At 36.1% G+C, this 16317-nt stretch overlaps 1 protein-coding gene across 2 annotated transcripts in view; it reads left to right on the forward strand.

Annotated features, from left to right (window-relative positions):
• TFCP2L1 (transcription factor CP2 like 1) overlaps positions 1-16317 on the forward strand; it is a 57609-nt gene that overhangs the window by 22132 nt on the left and 19160 nt on the right. For both annotated transcript variants that reach the window (XM_074214970.1, XM_074214971.1), the window contains 8 exons: positions 4099-4175; positions 4715-4820; positions 5350-5456; positions 6478-6630; positions 10739-10849; positions 13247-13338; positions 15083-15131; positions 15227-15320. In XM_074214970.1, the coding sequence (XP_074071071.1) occupies positions 4099-4175; positions 4715-4820; positions 5350-5456; positions 6478-6630; positions 10739-10849; positions 13247-13338; positions 15083-15131; positions 15227-15320 (789 nt within the window). The remainder of the gene's footprint in view (positions 1-4098; positions 4176-4714; positions 4821-5349; positions 5457-6477; positions 6631-10738; positions 10850-13246; positions 13339-15082; positions 15132-15226; positions 15321-16317) is intronic.

A 16317-nucleotide genomic window follows, 5' to 3' on the forward strand; every position in this document is an offset into this window, starting at 1 on the left:
ACCAGGCATAGGTGGGATTCAAGGATCATGACTTTTTTTTTTTTTTAGGTTTTTGCAAGGCAAGTGGGGTTAAGTGGCTTGCCCAAGGCCACACAGCTAGGTAATTATTATTAAATGTCTGAGATCGGATTTGAACCCAGGTACTCCTGACTCCAAGGCCAGTGCTTTATCCACTATGCCACCTAGCCACCCCAAGGATCATGAATCTTGCCCTCTAGTTCCCTATTTGTGATTTTTAATCTGCAAGAGGTCCTGGATTAGCATGATTTTTCTTTAGTTTTAATCTTAAAAATTCCCTTACCTTTGACCTAGAATACTTTCCATCTTGAATCTGATTTCCTAGACAGATTGGAAGATGTAGTGTTGAAGATTTGTGAAAATATGACATTTAAAACTGGGATTGCAAATGACACATTTCTTTCATATATTTTGTCCATGTTTATTTTATTTTTGGCAAAATTTGAGAAATTTTAGTTTCACAGGAAAAGAAATGAGTATCTGTTTATTGTTCAGCCCAGTAAAATATAAATCTTACTAACCAGAGATTTTTTAAATTTGAAAATTCAAAAATTTTAAATATAAAATGAGAAAAAGAAGGAAATTACCATGTATGCAGCAGATTTCAAAATAAAACAATAAATTTCAATTTCAAGAAAACCTAGAAATTAAAAAGTACCAATTATTTTCAAAGCTGCTTAGCTTTTCTTTGCTTCCTTGTTTTCATCCTTTGTTATCTTTTGTTCTCTGCTGTGCAATTTTTTGCTTTATTTTCCCCCCTCTTCCCACCGTAAAGAAGGCTATAATTAAGAATAGATAAATATACACATATACACAGATAGCCATAAGCATACACATATACACTCACACACATATGTATGACTGTAATTTACTTTTTGATATCTCATCTGGTTCTCTGAAAGTAGTTAGGATTTTCTTTCATAGATCCAAGTCTTTCCATGTTTTTTTAAAAAATCTCTCAGCTCAACATTTCCTTATACTACAGCAATATTCCAACCCAGTCACATCCTATCTGAGAGATTTTCTAACATGAATAAAATTTTCCCCCAATTTTCTGTAGCCTTCTCTTCTTGGCTGCAGAAGTTTTATTTATGCAAGAAAACTTTAATTTAAAATAAGCAAAATTATTCTTTTTACACTTCAACTTTCTTTCTCTTATGAGTTAAGGTTTGATACTACTGAATCTCCTTCCTTTATATCTTTTTTCCTGTTTTCTTTGAAGTTTCTGAACTTTTGTTCAGAGCTTTATTATTTTTTTCTTAACTCATTAAATATTTTTTAGTAATTTAATTGGGAAAACATTGAATAGATTAGTTAGGTAAAAATTATCATTTTAAAAATTACATTGACTTTACCTATCTATGAATAAATATTCAATTATTTAGATCTGAGTTTATTTGTTTAAGTTAATCAGTCTTCATGAAGATATTTACATAACCTTCCTATCTTAAAATTCTTGCCCCTTCTTAGCTGGACCTCTTTCATTCCTAAATATTTACCTTATTTCAAAAGGTCATTAAGGGAGGATTATTTTACAAATTTCCCCAGTACCCCCTTCTAACTTATAACAAACTGTATCTTTATATTTCCCTTGAAAAATTGTGGAGAACTTTGTTTTTGAGTTGATCTAGTTTGTACTCATTTTCTGGAAGAATTTCTCCTTGGAAAAATCAGGTAGTGAATATGCTTTTATTTAGCATACATTTTTTTGTTTCTTAACCTATCCTTTATGCTGGGAAGGGGTTACAAAGAAATATAATTGCTTTCAATTCAACATTTACAATAACTTCTATAAACAAGGTTCTGGTCTAGGGTTGAAAAATCTAAAAAAAAAAGCAACATAATCCCTGTCTTCAGGAGTACTACAGTCTAATTGATAAGACCAAATGAACACATATCTGGGAAAAGATAATTAGTTCTCAAGTGGGGGTCTAAAGAGTATAGACTATGGGAATGCAGAAGGAGAAATGACTTGTCACCTTTAGTAGAATGGGAAGTTTTCATGGAGATGGAACTCAGCCTTGGGACTGGTGGCATTTGGATAGATATAAGGGGGGCAATATGAGCAAAGACAGTATGAGGAAGGAGCAGCAGGGTGTAAACCAGTTTGTTGCGACTAAAAGATTTGTATTATATAATATATAATCAATATTTCATTTTTGTATATGTATTAATTATATATAATATAATAGTTGATACTAGGCTAAATAAAGATTTGGATTTTATTCTTTTGGCCAGGGGAAAACTTTTTAAATTTCTGTATAGAGTAGTTTGAAGTATTTTTGGAAAATAAGACTTGGCAGAGATATATACAAGGAAAAACTGGGAGCTAGTCTCTGGAATCCTGCATAGTCTGGATCCTAATTTATTCCACCTGCTTCTGAAATGCTACCTAGGAGAAAGTCCTGATACTGGACTCTTACCTCATCTAATAACTCAGTTCTTGTAAAATCATCACCTCTGACATTTCTAGCTTCAGAACTGGAAAGATTCCATATTTTCTTCAAGGCTGGAGGTGTCTGTTGAAGAGAACTCTGTTTGCATAGCAGTTCCTGGGGTCAGGGCTCATCTGACACTGGCTGAGCTAGTAAACCTGAGCTAATGACCACTTGCTTGTTGGCTTATGGAATACTTTGCCTTGCATTCTTCAAATAGGGGGGTTGGGAATGGGGAAAGAGGAGTATAGGAGGAAGAAAACTGGAAAAACTGGTTAGTATGTGTTCTCCTTTATTTTCTCATTGCATTGGGGGTGATGTGTTTTTCCTTTAAAGCATTGACTTGCCACGTTTAAAATCTGGCTGACCATATGTAAGAAATCATACCTTTATTTAAGGGGCAAATGTCTCTTTGATGATTGTATTTTTCTTGGAGGAGTAAAACTTGGATATTTGATGTTGGTATCTCTTAGGCTGGGGCTCTTGTCTTCTGTGTAGCACCTAGGACAGTGGAATGGGCTCCAAGAATTAAATAGTGCAGGATACAGCTTTATTTGCAATTTGTAAGTGACATAAGAAAAAGCTGTTTTTTACAAGTATTTCTATGTTTATTAGTATTTATTTATTTTTATGTCCATTGGTAGGCATTTTGCAGTTCAATGATCAGTGGACTATTGAGAAAACAAAAAACCCTTTAAACATTGTTTTTAGCTCTATATCTCTATGATTCTTGGATAACAATGATTTAATATCTACAATGTGCCTTACATGTATTATCTTATTTGAGCCTTGAAACAAACTGGGTGAGGTGAAGGTATTATTCTAAGGATGCTGAGACTCAGAGAAGTTAAAGATTTCCCATGTACACTCACTCAGCTAGTTGGTGTCAGAGTCAGGGTATAAACTCAGTTCCTCTTCATTCCCAATATTAGATGCTCTTCTCTTGTACCATGCCAGTTGGGATCATTCCTCCTAAAATGTACTTTTTCCCTAGTTGGGGTCATTACCCCAGAATATTTTTTCCCCCTTGTTTAGTTTACTATCCCTAGTGTTTGACTTGTAAATGACTTAATGCAGAACCTTTAAGAGAGAGTTCATAGTTACACTTAGACATAAATGACCTTGGGTTAGGGCATGCCAGAGGTCTCTGGGTACCTAATGAGGGGAAAAGGAGAAACTGGAAGTGTAAAGACAAATTTGGGTGGATTTATAGTTTTCCAAGGCTTAGCCCTGACAGTGATTGAGTGCTGTTGGTCATAATTTTGGGAACTCAACAAGCGCTGGAGAGTATTTCAAATCAGCAGAGAAAGAATAACTGTTCAGTAAGATTATAATGTTTGGTGTGATTCAGTAAATTCTTATTTTTTTGAAATTTGAATTTTCAAAGTAACTTTTGATCAGAATGTTGAAATAATTAGAGCTCCTGACCATTTCCTCACCAAACTAGATAATAAGTAATTTTTGTACAAATGAGGTGAAATGATACTGGAACAGCTCTTTCAAGTATTTTATTGAATGTATTTGTATTGTATCATGAAGGAAAGCTGCTTGAATTTTTTTCCTGACATGGCTATTATGTAAATGTCTCAATTCTCTTGAATTAGGAGGACAGTCAAGCTTAAAAGATGTCATTAACTTTCTACAGGTCAGTCTTATGAAATCCGACTTCTGGAGAATCGAAAGCTGGGAGATTTTCAGGATCTCAACACAAAATATGTGAAGGTAAGAAGAGCTGGAAACCCTTCTACTTTCTATACCTGCTATCCTGGAAACCTTGGTCTAAAAGTCTGAATTTGGATTGAGCATGTCATAGGAGAAACTGGAAAGCTTAATCCAGACATTTATCTTTTTCTTTTCTTTAGATCAACACTCAATAGTCAATCAAGAGATAGTTCTTGAGGGACTGGAATATGCTGGATCCTGAGAGGCAACATACAAATTTAAGCAATGGTCTCTTGCCTTGAAGGAGGAGCTAGTAGGGAAGACAAGACTTGACAGATGAAAGCATAACTAACTATACAAAGAACTGAATAATAAATGTATGAGTGGTATGTAGTGCTATAGCAAGTGGAAGGGGTAGAAATCATGCTGGGCTAAGCAGAGTGACCAGAAAAAGCTTGATAGAGAAGGTAAGATATGAAAAAGGCCTTATAGGTTTGTTAGCACTTTATGTGAAGAAGGACATTCCTGGTGGGGTAACAGATAAATCTTCTTGGTGGGTTCTGACACAAATTTCCCTTTGGGGACTTCCTTCATTACAGAGTATCATCCGTGTGGTTTTCCATGACCGGCGGCTCCAGTACACAGAGCATCAGCAGTTGGAGGGCTGGAGATGGAGCCGACCTGGGGATCGTATCCTGGATATTGGTGGGTGTTTCCTGCTTGGAATTTTGCCCAAATATGTAACTTGAAGTTTAAACTGTGTTGGACTCCTTCCTAAGTGCTGCACTTGATCATCTGATGCCCACATCTATGACCACATATCAGGCAAATCAACATATACTTAAATAATAGTATTGTGGAAGGAACTGTTGATAAATAAATGAATATTGTATAGGCTGTCCTCAAAATCTTACAGGCTATTTGTAAATATAACCAAATATGATTAAGGTCCCATGAGTGATGCAGATACTGTCGTAGATACTCAGATACAGTAGGTTGGTATGGTCCAGGAAGATGTCACTGAAGAGATGAGATCTGAATTGTATTTTAAAGGATTGGTAGGATTTTGATAGGAGAGGGTTACTGGATAAGGGGTGGTGGTGTTAGAGTGGTAGTGGTGGTAGGGTAAACAGGATGAGCAGGTTCAGGGTCTTATGGTTGATGTTTTGCCATGACTCCCTGAGTATTTGAGTAGTTTTGTGCAGGTTATTTAAAAGTTTTTCTTTTTATACAGATATCCCTCTCTCTGTTGGCATCTTGGACCCCAGGGCCAGCCCAACACAATTAAATGCTGTGGAATTTCTATGGGATCCTTCAAAAAGAGCTTCGGCGTTCATTCAGGTACTAGTCATGTTGTGTTTTTCTCATTCTCTGTCTAATAATACACTTAAGTATTGGCATTGTTGCTGGTCCTCAAAATAAACTCCACTTTTTCCTCCAATAATTTCTAAAATCAATCCCTCAATCAGTTAATTGAGTACCTAAATACCATGTACCTCAGCATGGTGCAAGGTATTGTGGGGTACACATAATAAAATATGGTTTCTATCCTCTGAGAGTTTGTGGTTAAGTTTCAATAAATACTTAGGTAAGACTGGAAAGAACCTGAACTGGACTCTATTGAGAATCTAGGTACATAGGTAGAAGAGGGGATTTTCATTTAGGGTTAGAGTGTGAGGAAAACTGCACAGGGATGAGAGTAAGCAAGATGTTTGGAGGAGGCAAGATGAAGATTCTGGGAAGGAGGGACACAGCCAGTAAGAAGACTGACTAAGAGCAGAAAAGTATGACTTGACTGGAGCAGAAAAGTATGAGTTGGGAAGTAGTTGGAGATAAAATTGGATTGGTGGGGGATGGATCCAGGTGAAGAAGAGTCTTGAATTTCTACCAGAGAAGATTGGATTTGATAGGCAGTAATAATGTCTGTCCTTCCTTCTCGAAGAAGACCATGACCTCAGGGAAGTGATGCCAGGACAAGCACATGAATTGGATTGTAGTGAGGGGGGCACTGTGCTGTCACCAGTCTCACTTTCTTCTCCAGAACCATCTCAGTCCAGTGGTCGGATATGAAGCAGGATGAGGCTTTGGCAATCAGGGTTAAGTGACTTGCCCAAAGTCACACAACTAGTGAAGGTCAAGTGTCTGAGGCTGAATTGGAACTTCTGTCCTGCCTCCAAGGCCAGTGCTCTATCCACTGTGCCACTTAGCTGCCCTGTGATAGGCAGTAAAGAGACATTATGAGTTTATTCTTTTGAATGACAATGAAATTTGCTTTTTTTTTTTTAGTACTCTAGTTAATTAACATTTTTTGTACTCTAGTTAACTAACATTTATATCACTATGCTTATTGCTTTTTTTCCAGGTACATTGCATCAGTACTGAATTCACACCCAGGAAGCATGGGGGAGAAAAAGGAGTTCCTTTCCGAGTGCAAATTGATACCTTTAAACAGAATGAGAATGGGGAATACACAGAACATCTGCATTCAGCCAGCTGCCAGATCAAAGTGTTCAAGGTGGGGTTTACTGGGTCTCTTTTTTTTTACCTTAATTTAACCCTGTGGTTAAACCTGGAGGACTGTTCAACCTTATCGTGTTAAAAACCTTGAGTATGGACTTAAGTCTTAAAATATGATGTTTTGGTGACTAGAGAGAGGGGAGTTCCTTGGTGGATGGGGTCCAATAACTCTGGAATAGTTGGATTTTTTGATAACTTTCAGAAGCAGAAACCTAACCAGATGTGATGGCTCATACCAGTAATCTCACCTGCCAGGAAGGCTAGCAGATCTTGCTCTGGAATTCTGAGCTACAAAGAGCTGTGCCAGTTGGGTGTCTGCACAAAGGAATAAGGGACCATATGTTGCCTAAGGAGGGGGTGAAAAGGCCTATGTTGGAAATGGAGCAGGTCAGAGCTTCCATGCCACTTGGTGGTGGGGGGGGTCAGGCTGTGAGTACCCCTTGACTTTTGCAGCCTTTGAGAGGTGGAGAAAAGTGGTCTTTAAAAAATGAAGCAAAGACCTAACCTCTTGTTTTCATCCAGAAATTTGGTTTATCTTAACAAGAATCGAGTAATCTTTCAGTTACAATTTTTCTTCCCAAAGATCAAAAGAGGCACTGCATAGTCCAAAACTGCTAGACTCACTGATAGATTTTAAATAGGCCCACGTTGGTTTATTTTCAGTTTGTGGAATCTGTGAAATGGATCTGGGTTCGATTTTGGATTAAATGAACCCTAAAAATGAAGATTGATTGAGGAAATGATAGGGTTTTTTTTAGGCTGGAGTGAAAAAAAGATTTGGTTTGGTATGGGGGGGGGGGGAGAGACAATTCCTGATTATGTGAAGCAGTATATGTAAAGGAAGACCTGGGTGTAAATCTCACCTCAGAAACTTAATGACTGTGTGACACTGTACAAGTTAGTAACCTCTCTGTGCCTCAGTATTAGCTTCATCTATAACATGAAAGGATTGGGACCAATGACTCCTAAGCCCATCCAGTTGAAGAGCTACAATGCTATGATTCTATGAAAAAAGAAGAACCAAGTTATCTCCAAGTAGATAATGTATACTTGTATCATGTCATGAGCCTTCTATCACTGGAGGTGTTTAAGCTATCCGTACATCCCGAGCTTTCTTCAAAGCTCAATCCCTCAAGTTACTTATGTTTGCCATCTCAGAAATTACTTTGATATATTTTGTATTTTAATATTCTGTGAATATAGGTTTTTTTCCCAATAGATCCTAGGGGGCAAAAGTTGCTTCATTTTGTCTTAGTATTCTGAGCACCTATCACAATGTCATGCACATGGTAGGATTAATAAAAGCTTTTGAATTGAATTGAATATTTTTAAGCAGGAGCTTAGCCCAGGTCCCTTCCAATCCAAATTCTAGTTCTATGGTGAAAGATTTGAGGCATGCAAAATGAATGTATTTGACAGCCTTCTTTTCCCAACTGACCTTTGGGAAAAGTCTTTTCTCTTCTTGTGCTCCTTTGAATGAGTCACTTCTTTTTCTGGCCAAATGTTTCCTAAGAAGAAGCAAAAAAAATTTGTACGTTCATTAGGTACTCCAAAAAAGTAGTCTTCTAAAGGTGGATTATTTGTAGGAATTGTTCAGGAGACTAATTACGTTTATCTCAGGGTGTTTCCTCCTGCATTATTGAAGTATAAGCTACAAATCCAAGGTAAAGAGAAAGAGGGAGATATTAATGTAAATTGTTTTGGAGATAGGACTATATTTTTTGAAATTCAAGAGTTAAGCCTTTTGGTCAGCTTATTAGACTGTTGAATAAATTTTTATCTCTTTAATATTATGAAAGAATAAAGGCTGAACCTGTGATTTCATTGGTATAGGGAACCCTCTTATGAGGCATTGCCTTCTACCAATGAAGGTTATCACTTTCTTTGACATATAATCTGAGAATTGCCTGGAATAGGAGGAAGCTAAATGTATGTATCACAGGTAATTATAATAGACAACATTGAGATAATGCTTTAACATTATAAAGCACTTTACAAATAATGTCTCATTTTACACTTACAAGAATCTTGGGAGGTAGGCATTAATATTATCCTTATTTTACAAATGAGGAAACTGAAGAAGAAAGTGGTTAAGTGATTTATCACACATCTATTGTCTGAAGTTGGATTTGAACTTAGGTCTTCCTTATTTTATCTCTAGTACTCTATCACTTATCTAGTAGGTTGCCTTGATATCAGGCCTTCCTTGTTCTGAGCCCACACTTATCCACTGTACTACATGGAGGGATATGGATAAAGTTGAAAGTTTTCTTGTAGGAAAAACTCAACAAAAATAATAGATAGTTTATGCATAAATTCTCTCTGCCAGTGAAATTGTAAACCTCTTGAGAGCAGGTTTGCTCTGCTCTCATCCCTGGTACTTTGATCCATAATGCCTTTACTCAGTGGGATATGGTAATGTTTGTTGTTGATGATTAGAGCCTAGAAGAAGGGGGGGGGGGGATTTGGAATTAAGAAAACTACAAGAGGCTTTAAACAATCTGGAATTTTTTAAAGGGAGGAAGGTCTCAGTTAGATGTCTATCTGTTTCTAGATAGAAGTTGAGTAAATAAGTTTAAATTGCAGTGATATATTTTGATAAATCTTAAGGACAAACTTCCTCTTGGTTAAGATAATAAAAAATTGAAAGAGGCAGTCAAAGGAAGTGACTGCCCATTTTCCATTCCTGTAGTACTTCACAACTATTAGATCTCTTTTTGGTAATAGCAGTGATTTATTAAGAGAACTTCTAAGCAGTGTTTCCCAGCCCTTTTTTTTAAATCTATAAACTTGCTTATATGAACCAGGGTAGATGTTTTAGGGATTGAGTCTAGTCATCTAATTATGTAGATGTCAAATTAGTTCCATCTCTGACCCTGGTTATCTTATATATACATATCAACTGTTTTTCCCTTGACCATCTCACAATCACTACTGTATTCTCTAAATTTAGGTTGGCAAAAGAGAGTGGGGGGAAAAAAAGGTTAGGAAGTCAAAATAAAACAAAGACATGTTCATGAAACTCCCATGTTCTGAGTGTTCAATGATTCCAGGAACCATATTTTTGAGCTGGGAGGTACCTTGGCACCCTCTCATTTTACAAAAAGGGAACAAAGTCAAGAGAGATTAAATGATCTGCCTTCAAGCACAAAGATGTCAAGTAATGGACCTAGGACTAGAACCCAAGTGTTTGATGCTAAGTCAAGTTCTTTTTCTATTGGAATTAGACAGGATCTTAGAATTTCCTAAACTGTTTTCAAAAAATGCCCAAGGAGAAGTATAGGCTCAACTGAGACCGAACAGTGATGCTTCTCCAAAGGTCTAGATGAATCCTAGGGATTTAGGCAAGACATTCAGAATAGAAATTCTAACTTGAATTCCCAGTAATGAAATTCCTTTCAGCTTCCCTTTACTAAGCTAGGTAAAAAAGTTGAGTTCAAAGTGAATTATCTGAGGACTGCTTCATTTATTCATTTATTTACTCTTTCAACATGGATCTCTTGATCCCTGAATTCTATATTGGGTGCTTTGGAAATTTAGAAAAGTAGAAGGACATAGTTCTTATCTACAAAGAATCTATTTGGAGAGAGATAAGCAGACATAAACACATGAAGTCCAGTAAGAGTACAAGCCAGCAATACTGGTCATTGTCACAAGTCAGTGAAAATTTCACTAATAACTGAGCAAGTGTTAGTGGAGTACAGAAGGAAAGAATTTCTTCACAAATGTGCCTGGTCCTAATGTGTTTTCTTGGAGGGGGGGATTTTTTCCCCCCTATTATATGCTTGCAAACCAAAAATAAAAATTGAGCAATAGCTACCTACACACTTTCAATCAGATTTCATTCTCCTTGGAGAATTAAATAACAACGTTACTAGTTAGAATTATTATTCCAAAGGTGATCATTTGTAGGGTTGCTTTCCAAGTGTCTCTCTCTAATTGACCATGTTAGGATCTTTGGAATTTCCAATTGAAATGGGAAATGCCTATGAATAAGGGAGATTGGAAGACATGTGGTTGGTAGCTCAAGGAAATCATCTGAATATCATTTAGCTATTCTTTGCTCATCTTAGCAAAACAAGCCTTTTTTTGCTCTATATTTGCAGCCAAAGGGAGCAGATCGGAAACAGAAGACAGATAGAGAGAAAATGGAGAAGAGAACTGCACAGGAGAAGGAGAAGTACCAGCCATCTTATGAGACTACAATCCTCACTGAGGTTAGGAAACTGTCAATCCTTCCTGAATTTCTTTGGGGCAAAACTGTGGAGTCTTAGTTGATTTTAGAATCTTGTGAAAATACCCTTTTATAATGCCCCCCCCCCAAAAAAAAACCACACATTAATGTTAAATGCTGGCTTGTTCTTCTCCATGGGGTCTTAAACATTTATAAATAACCTTAGGAGAAGGTGGTTTCTCAGTGTTTGGTGACTAGGATTCACTTTGTATCTTAAATTACCCTACCCTACCACTCTTTAGAATTAGGAATTTTTTTTATCTTTGGAGTTTTCACCACTAGCTTTTACCTTCATGAATCATAGTCATCTAATATTCTCTTCCTTTAGATTTTCTCATTTACATCCATCCTTGTTTCCAGTCCTGGTCAATTAATAGACATTTTTTGAGTAATTACCATTGTGCTAAATATTGTAGAAGAAACATGAAAGTCCCTACCCACAGAATCCCCTCCAAATTTTGAGTGGGTGATATGGAATTACTAGAAAACCAGAGAATAAGAAATACTGATGGGATGGTGTAGCAAAATTTGTATGGTTGAGCAAGATAATTTCTAAGATTGCCTTTTAATTCCTAAAGATTGGGGCAGCTAGGAAGACCTGAGTTCATATCTGGCCTCAGACACTTACTAATTACCTAGCTGTGTGACCTTGGGCAAGTCATTTAAACCCATTGCCTTGCAAAAATCTAAAAAATTAAATTAAATTAAAAAAATTTCTAAAGATTCTAGGATTTTCCATGTAGTATTTATAATTGAAGAGTCAGATCAACTGATCAACAGAGCTGGAGTTTTCAGGGAAGGATTTGAAGAGGAGTTAGGGCTTCAACTCCATTTTCCTTCTAGGACAGGAGAGATTTGAATAAGTAGATATGAAGGAAGAGAGTGTTCTGGGTCTGAGTAAAAGAACCAGGGAGAAAAAAACTGCTCTAGTAGGGTCAGGTATTTTTTTGGTAACATATGACACAGTGATGGTATATGATCAACATACCTTTATTGAGTAGCTATTTATGTTGTGTATGGGCAACTAATTGTCATAACATATAGACTACTGTGTCAGAAGCCAAGAAAACTCATTTTCATGAGTTCAAATATAACCTCTCATATACTTGTTAGATGTAAGATCCTGGGCAAGTCACTTAACCCTGTTTGCTTCAGTTTTCTCATCTGTAAAATGAACTGGAGAAGGAAATAACAAGCCACTTCAGTATTTCTGCCAAGAAAACCCCAAATAGGGTCACAATAAGTCAAACTGAAAATCAGTATCTATGTTGTAGTCGGTACTGTGCTCACTGATACTGCTGATGTAAGACATGACTTCTGTCCTCGGGGAGTTTATAATTTAGTGGAGGAGGGTCAAGACATGGAGATACCAAGACAACTAACAGTATGGGGTAACCTATGCTAAGAGTCCAATTAGTTGTAGTCATTAAGTACTATTAGTCATTCAGGTCAGTTAATAGATACAGTAAGCAAGTTCTATATCTTGAGTAAGTCCAATACCAATTTTCATTTGTTTTGTGTGGAATCCTTACCTTGCCAGTAATTGAGCTAGGAAGTACTATTGTGAAACACTAACATGAAGGAAAGTATAGTCATGACTACTCATTAGACTTTCTCTTGCCTTTGCAAGTTGTAAAATTAGGCACCATCAAATTGCATTGATTGTGGAGTTAAATATTTACTGACTGTAGTTTAGAGGGTAAGAGTAAATCCTAAAAAGTGCTATGAATTGCCTCTACAAGGAAACACTGTTACAAGAAAGGAAAGAAACGGATACCAGAACTACATTATTTTTGTCCTCCTAATAGGACAAACGTATACTTTCTCTTGGGTTTAGGAGACTCTTGTGTCTATTAATATTACTTCAATAAGTTCATATGCTCTTTCAGGGGAGAGTTATGTTCTTAAGCAACCACATATATTTTAAAAATATATGTGAATTTGAATTGAGGGTGGTTGTTTTCTGGATTCCATTTCTATACCATTCACTTGTAATTTGAGTTCACTTTTTTGGTCATGCATATGGAAGTGACAGATTTCTTGCTACCTTTCTTATAACACAGTAAGACTGATATGAAACACCCTGGTGGGACTACCTAGAGGAAAAAGGTAATCCCAATCAGCAAAAATATCTTTTGTATTTGGTTTGTATTTCATACTTAATCTGAGATTTACGCTTAATCTGTAAGGTAAACTACTCAGCACCTTCTCTGCTATCATTACTTGGGAAGGGGGCGGTAGAGAAAAGAACACCATTCATGTTTGGTTTTGAATGTTCCCTTGAAAAAAAGGAGAAAATACAGTATTGGCACCAAATCTATGTTTTCAGTGGCCCCAAAATACAATTGGATCACTGCCATTCTTTGCTCTGTTCTGACAGTGTTCTCCATGGCCAGATATTCCATACCAAGTAAACAATGTCCCATCACCGAGTTACAACAGCTCTCCAAACAGCTTCAGCCTGGGAGATGGGTACGTCTGGAAATTTCTTCCTTTGGGATTATGTGGAAAGATATTGTAGGTTTATTTCTTCATCTTCCTTTATCTCTTCTGTAGCCCAAGTATGAGAGCATTGAGATGGGTTTAAGAAATGTTGAGTCAAGTGTATTGTACTACTCTTATTTAATTGATAATAAAAGACTAGTGTATATTGCTTTTTAATTTTTAGAGCCTATTTTCAGCATCATGAGGGAGATCTGAAACATTAAGAAACACATAGCCCAAGTATACTTTAGGATGACAGATAGACTGCTAGTCTTTGATTGTCTTGTATCATTTGTGTTATGTATATATTTGGCAGTTTCTAATTAAAGTCTGGGGTAAAATGACCCCAATCTCTACTTATAATGGCTTTGAATTCTTAAGACTTTTGCTGTCCCTGAGATTAGATATTGGAGACAGTGTGCTAAGAACTAGAAAGAGAGTAGTGTACTAGAAGTTAGAGGATCTGAGTTCTAGTTCTCCATCTGACACTGGGTTACTGTGGTTCTAGCCATGTGACTTTAGGGAAGTGGATCAACCTTTTTTAGTTTTCTCACCTATAAAATATCCATTCATCTCTAAAAATGCCTATTAGTTTGCTGAACATTCCTATTCATGGATGTATTTTCCTGGTCTTTGGAGATATGTTACCCTTAATGAAGAATTGCTATTCTAGGATTTGGGCTAAGGTTCAATTTTCTGATTTCTTGGTTGCTTGAAACTATGAAGCTACATGAGAATAATTTGTCTGCCTCTCGATTCATTTCAGTATTGTGATAGGTTGGCGCTTATAGAGAAAGCTACAGTGAAAGAAATAAATGTGCCCAGATAACTATTTGTGTCTCTAAAATGTGAACTCTAAAATGTAAAAAATCTGTATGATCTTTGTTGTGGTTGTATTAAGAAGGAAAACAGTGATTTTCTACTATAAAAACTGTTTTGACCACAAACTTGGTCTTTTCAAGAGGAAGACTGACCATTTAACATTGAGACAAAGAATTTCTTAAGGATGCTCACAATTTTCCTTATTTTCTTCATCTGGCAAACTTTCCTTCTTTTTCTTGACATTGGAAGATATACCTCTCAGTTTTACTATAAGCCATTGCTGAATATGAATGTTCCTTAAAAAAAAAACATGATCCATAAGATTCTTCATACAGAGGAATAAACGAGGGAATAATTATTTGCAATGGAAGAGAATTTCATATTAGCTGAAGATTTTAACCTCTCCTGTCATGTTGACATAGAATTAAATAGTCTAAAATTCAATTTACATGTCATTTTTCTTGTATGCCTGTGGGCATTTATGGAAGAAGTTTTGTAGCCCCATGCAATTAATACCCAAAGAAAGCTAGAATCCAAGTGCCTCTATTATCTGCAACTTGTGATTACCTGGCCCTGGGAGGGACTTAATTTACCTGGACCTTCTGCCAAATATTGAAGGGATTTTGACAGTTCATACTTTAAAATGAATTTTCTCTGACTGCATTTTTCCCCTACACCCCCATCCCCAAATAAAAGAAAAAAGAATTCAGTTGAATGAGAAAAATATTTTGTTTGCATTTTTGTTTAAATTAAGCCCTACTGAAAAGCAACACTGTAATCAAGGTTTCTACCTGCCTGTTAGGAAAGATATATCTTAATTCTTAGAAAAGCACAATAGATAACTAGCTTGCTGTACTGTGAGGATTTGCCCTAATGCTTTTTTTCTCCTAATCTCATGCAAATTTTTTAGCAACAGTTCTCCAACTCACCAAATGGAGCCTCTGCCTATCAGCAATGATGTAAGTATTTGAGATCATTTTAATGTGCTGCTTTTCTCTTTTAGGACACTGATGAACAGTTCATTTCAAGGCCTCTTATTCTTTTTGCAATGTAGCACCTCCTTCCTTCTGCTTCTATTCAAGATGCCCAGCAGTGGCTTTACCGTAATAGGTTTTCTCCGTTCTGTAGACTCTTCTCAAGTTTCTCTGGTGAGTTAAATGACTCCCTATGTCCTTGTATGTAGATTATTTCTTTATTTATAGAATGCATTACATACTTTGGTATAAAACACAGCATTTCAGAGTCAGAAGAGGTCTCAGTGGCCTTATCTCATTCTTACCCCAAAAAGAACTCTTAATTGCACCCTATTTGACAGGTATTTGACCAATATTTCCTTAAAGACTTCTAGGAAGTCTTGCTACTACTCAAGAACAGCACTTGAAAGGGCTTTGAGATAACCCAGAAATATGACCTCCTGTAAGGAGTTGTGCTTGTTCCCTGGAAATAAGATGGATATTTTAAGTATCATTGATTTGTTGTTCTCTAAGTTTACATTGTTGTAGTCATTGCATATGTTGTTTTTCTGGTTATGCTTATTTCATTCTTTATTATACATATTTCTCTGAATTCACATAGTTTATTTCATAGGGGCATAATAATATAGACAAGCAGTAGTAATAATAGAAGAAAGATTCCATTTCAAATTTCTTATCTCTTAGTGTTCAAGAGACCTTGAAGGTACCTCAAAGTTAGAAAGGGGTTAATTGCCTAACAGATTAAAAAAATAAAAAAAAACTACCATTGTATATAGTGCTTACTAAACATGGAAAATCATCATCCCCACAAATAATAATGGCTGAAAATATTTTAAGATTGAGGAAAATTTAGATGAGTTCTTGGGTAAATGATACTTAACGTATTAATAAAGGAGGAATAATAAACTGTTTCTTGGTATTCTTCTGGAACTCTATATTACCACCTTTCAAAAAACAGTATCCTGTTTTGAATGGATTAATCCAGAGGATATATCTTATGGTGTTATCTTGGCTACTTTTGAATATACTGAAATTATTTTTTCCACATTGCCTTCTAGACTTTTCCCCTTCTCAGGACTTTTTCCCCCCTCCTATTTCAAAGATTCTAAATAAAGTCTTGGTGGTAAAGAAAACATTTAGAAAGTAGTTAATTTCTGTGTAATGTTTCTTA

The sequence above is a fragment of the Macrotis lagotis genome, chromosome 1 (assembly GCF_037893015.1).
Source record: "Macrotis lagotis isolate mMagLag1 chromosome 1, bilby.v1.9.chrom.fasta, whole genome shotgun sequence".
NCBI lineage: Eukaryota > Metazoa > Chordata > Mammalia > Peramelemorphia > Peramelidae > Macrotis > Macrotis lagotis.